Here is a 610-nt window from a genome sequence, read left to right as displayed (position 1 = left end):
CGGCCCCTCCAACCCCGCAGCCCCTCCACCCCTGCAGGCCCCCACCGGATTGCGTTGTCCAGGTTGTATGGCAGGTTTGTCGCCGCCAGCACCAGCACGCGCGCGTCCCCACCGCTGTTCACACCCTGCAGGCCGGGCGGGGGCAGGCGCTTGGGGTGTCAGCGCCCATCACGGTCGCCGCAATCAGACAATATAAACATGCGGCTGCATAGGGTCTGCGCCCCTGTCAGCACCTGGGGCCTCAATCAGCAGCGGCACAAGCTAGGCTGCTGCGGCCCAAAGGTAGCTGGCGGATCGCCCAGATCGCCCAGGTCACCTGCATCTCCACCATGAGCTGCGTCTTGATGCGCCGCGCCGCCTCGCTCTCTCCGTCGCCACGCGCGCTGCATAGGGAGTCGACCTGGGGGGAGGGGGGGGCGCATGCACGATATAAACAACCGGGCTGAAGGCAGGCGTATGCACCGCAAGGACACGCACGCAATGCCGGTGACGGCGACCCCTGTGGCTGGCAAGGCTGGGCCGCTGCGACAGGCGGACGGCCCGCCTGACAGGCTGCAGCGGCTCACACCACCACCACCATGCCAAGAGTCTGCTGGCGCGACCATCCCCC

At 68.2% G+C, this 610-nt stretch overlaps 1 protein-coding gene across 1 annotated transcript in view; it reads right to left on the bottom strand.

Moving 5' to 3' along the window:
- The window catches only part of MNEG_10178 (Vacuolar protein sorting-associating protein 4B), a gene marked incomplete at both ends in the record, with an annotated part of 2,858 nt that extends 2,253 nt beyond the window's left edge, over positions 1–605 (bottom strand). Inside the window, 3 exons of the mRNA XM_014041349.1 lie at positions 46–125; positions 317–400; positions 567–605. Of these exons, the coding sequence (XP_013896803.1) occupies positions 46–125; positions 317–400; positions 567–605 (203 nt within the window). The remainder of the gene's footprint in view (positions 1–45; positions 126–316; positions 401–566) is intronic.
- Between the last annotated feature and the right edge of the window lie 5 nt (positions 606–610).

The sequence above is a fragment of the Monoraphidium neglectum genome (assembly GCF_000611645.1).
Source record: "Monoraphidium neglectum strain SAG 48.87 unplaced genomic scaffold scaffold02211, whole genome shotgun sequence".
NCBI classification, from domain to species: domain Eukaryota; kingdom Viridiplantae; phylum Chlorophyta; class Chlorophyceae; order Sphaeropleales; family Selenastraceae; genus Monoraphidium; species Monoraphidium neglectum.
This window is presented reverse-complemented; position numbering and strand designations above follow the sequence as displayed.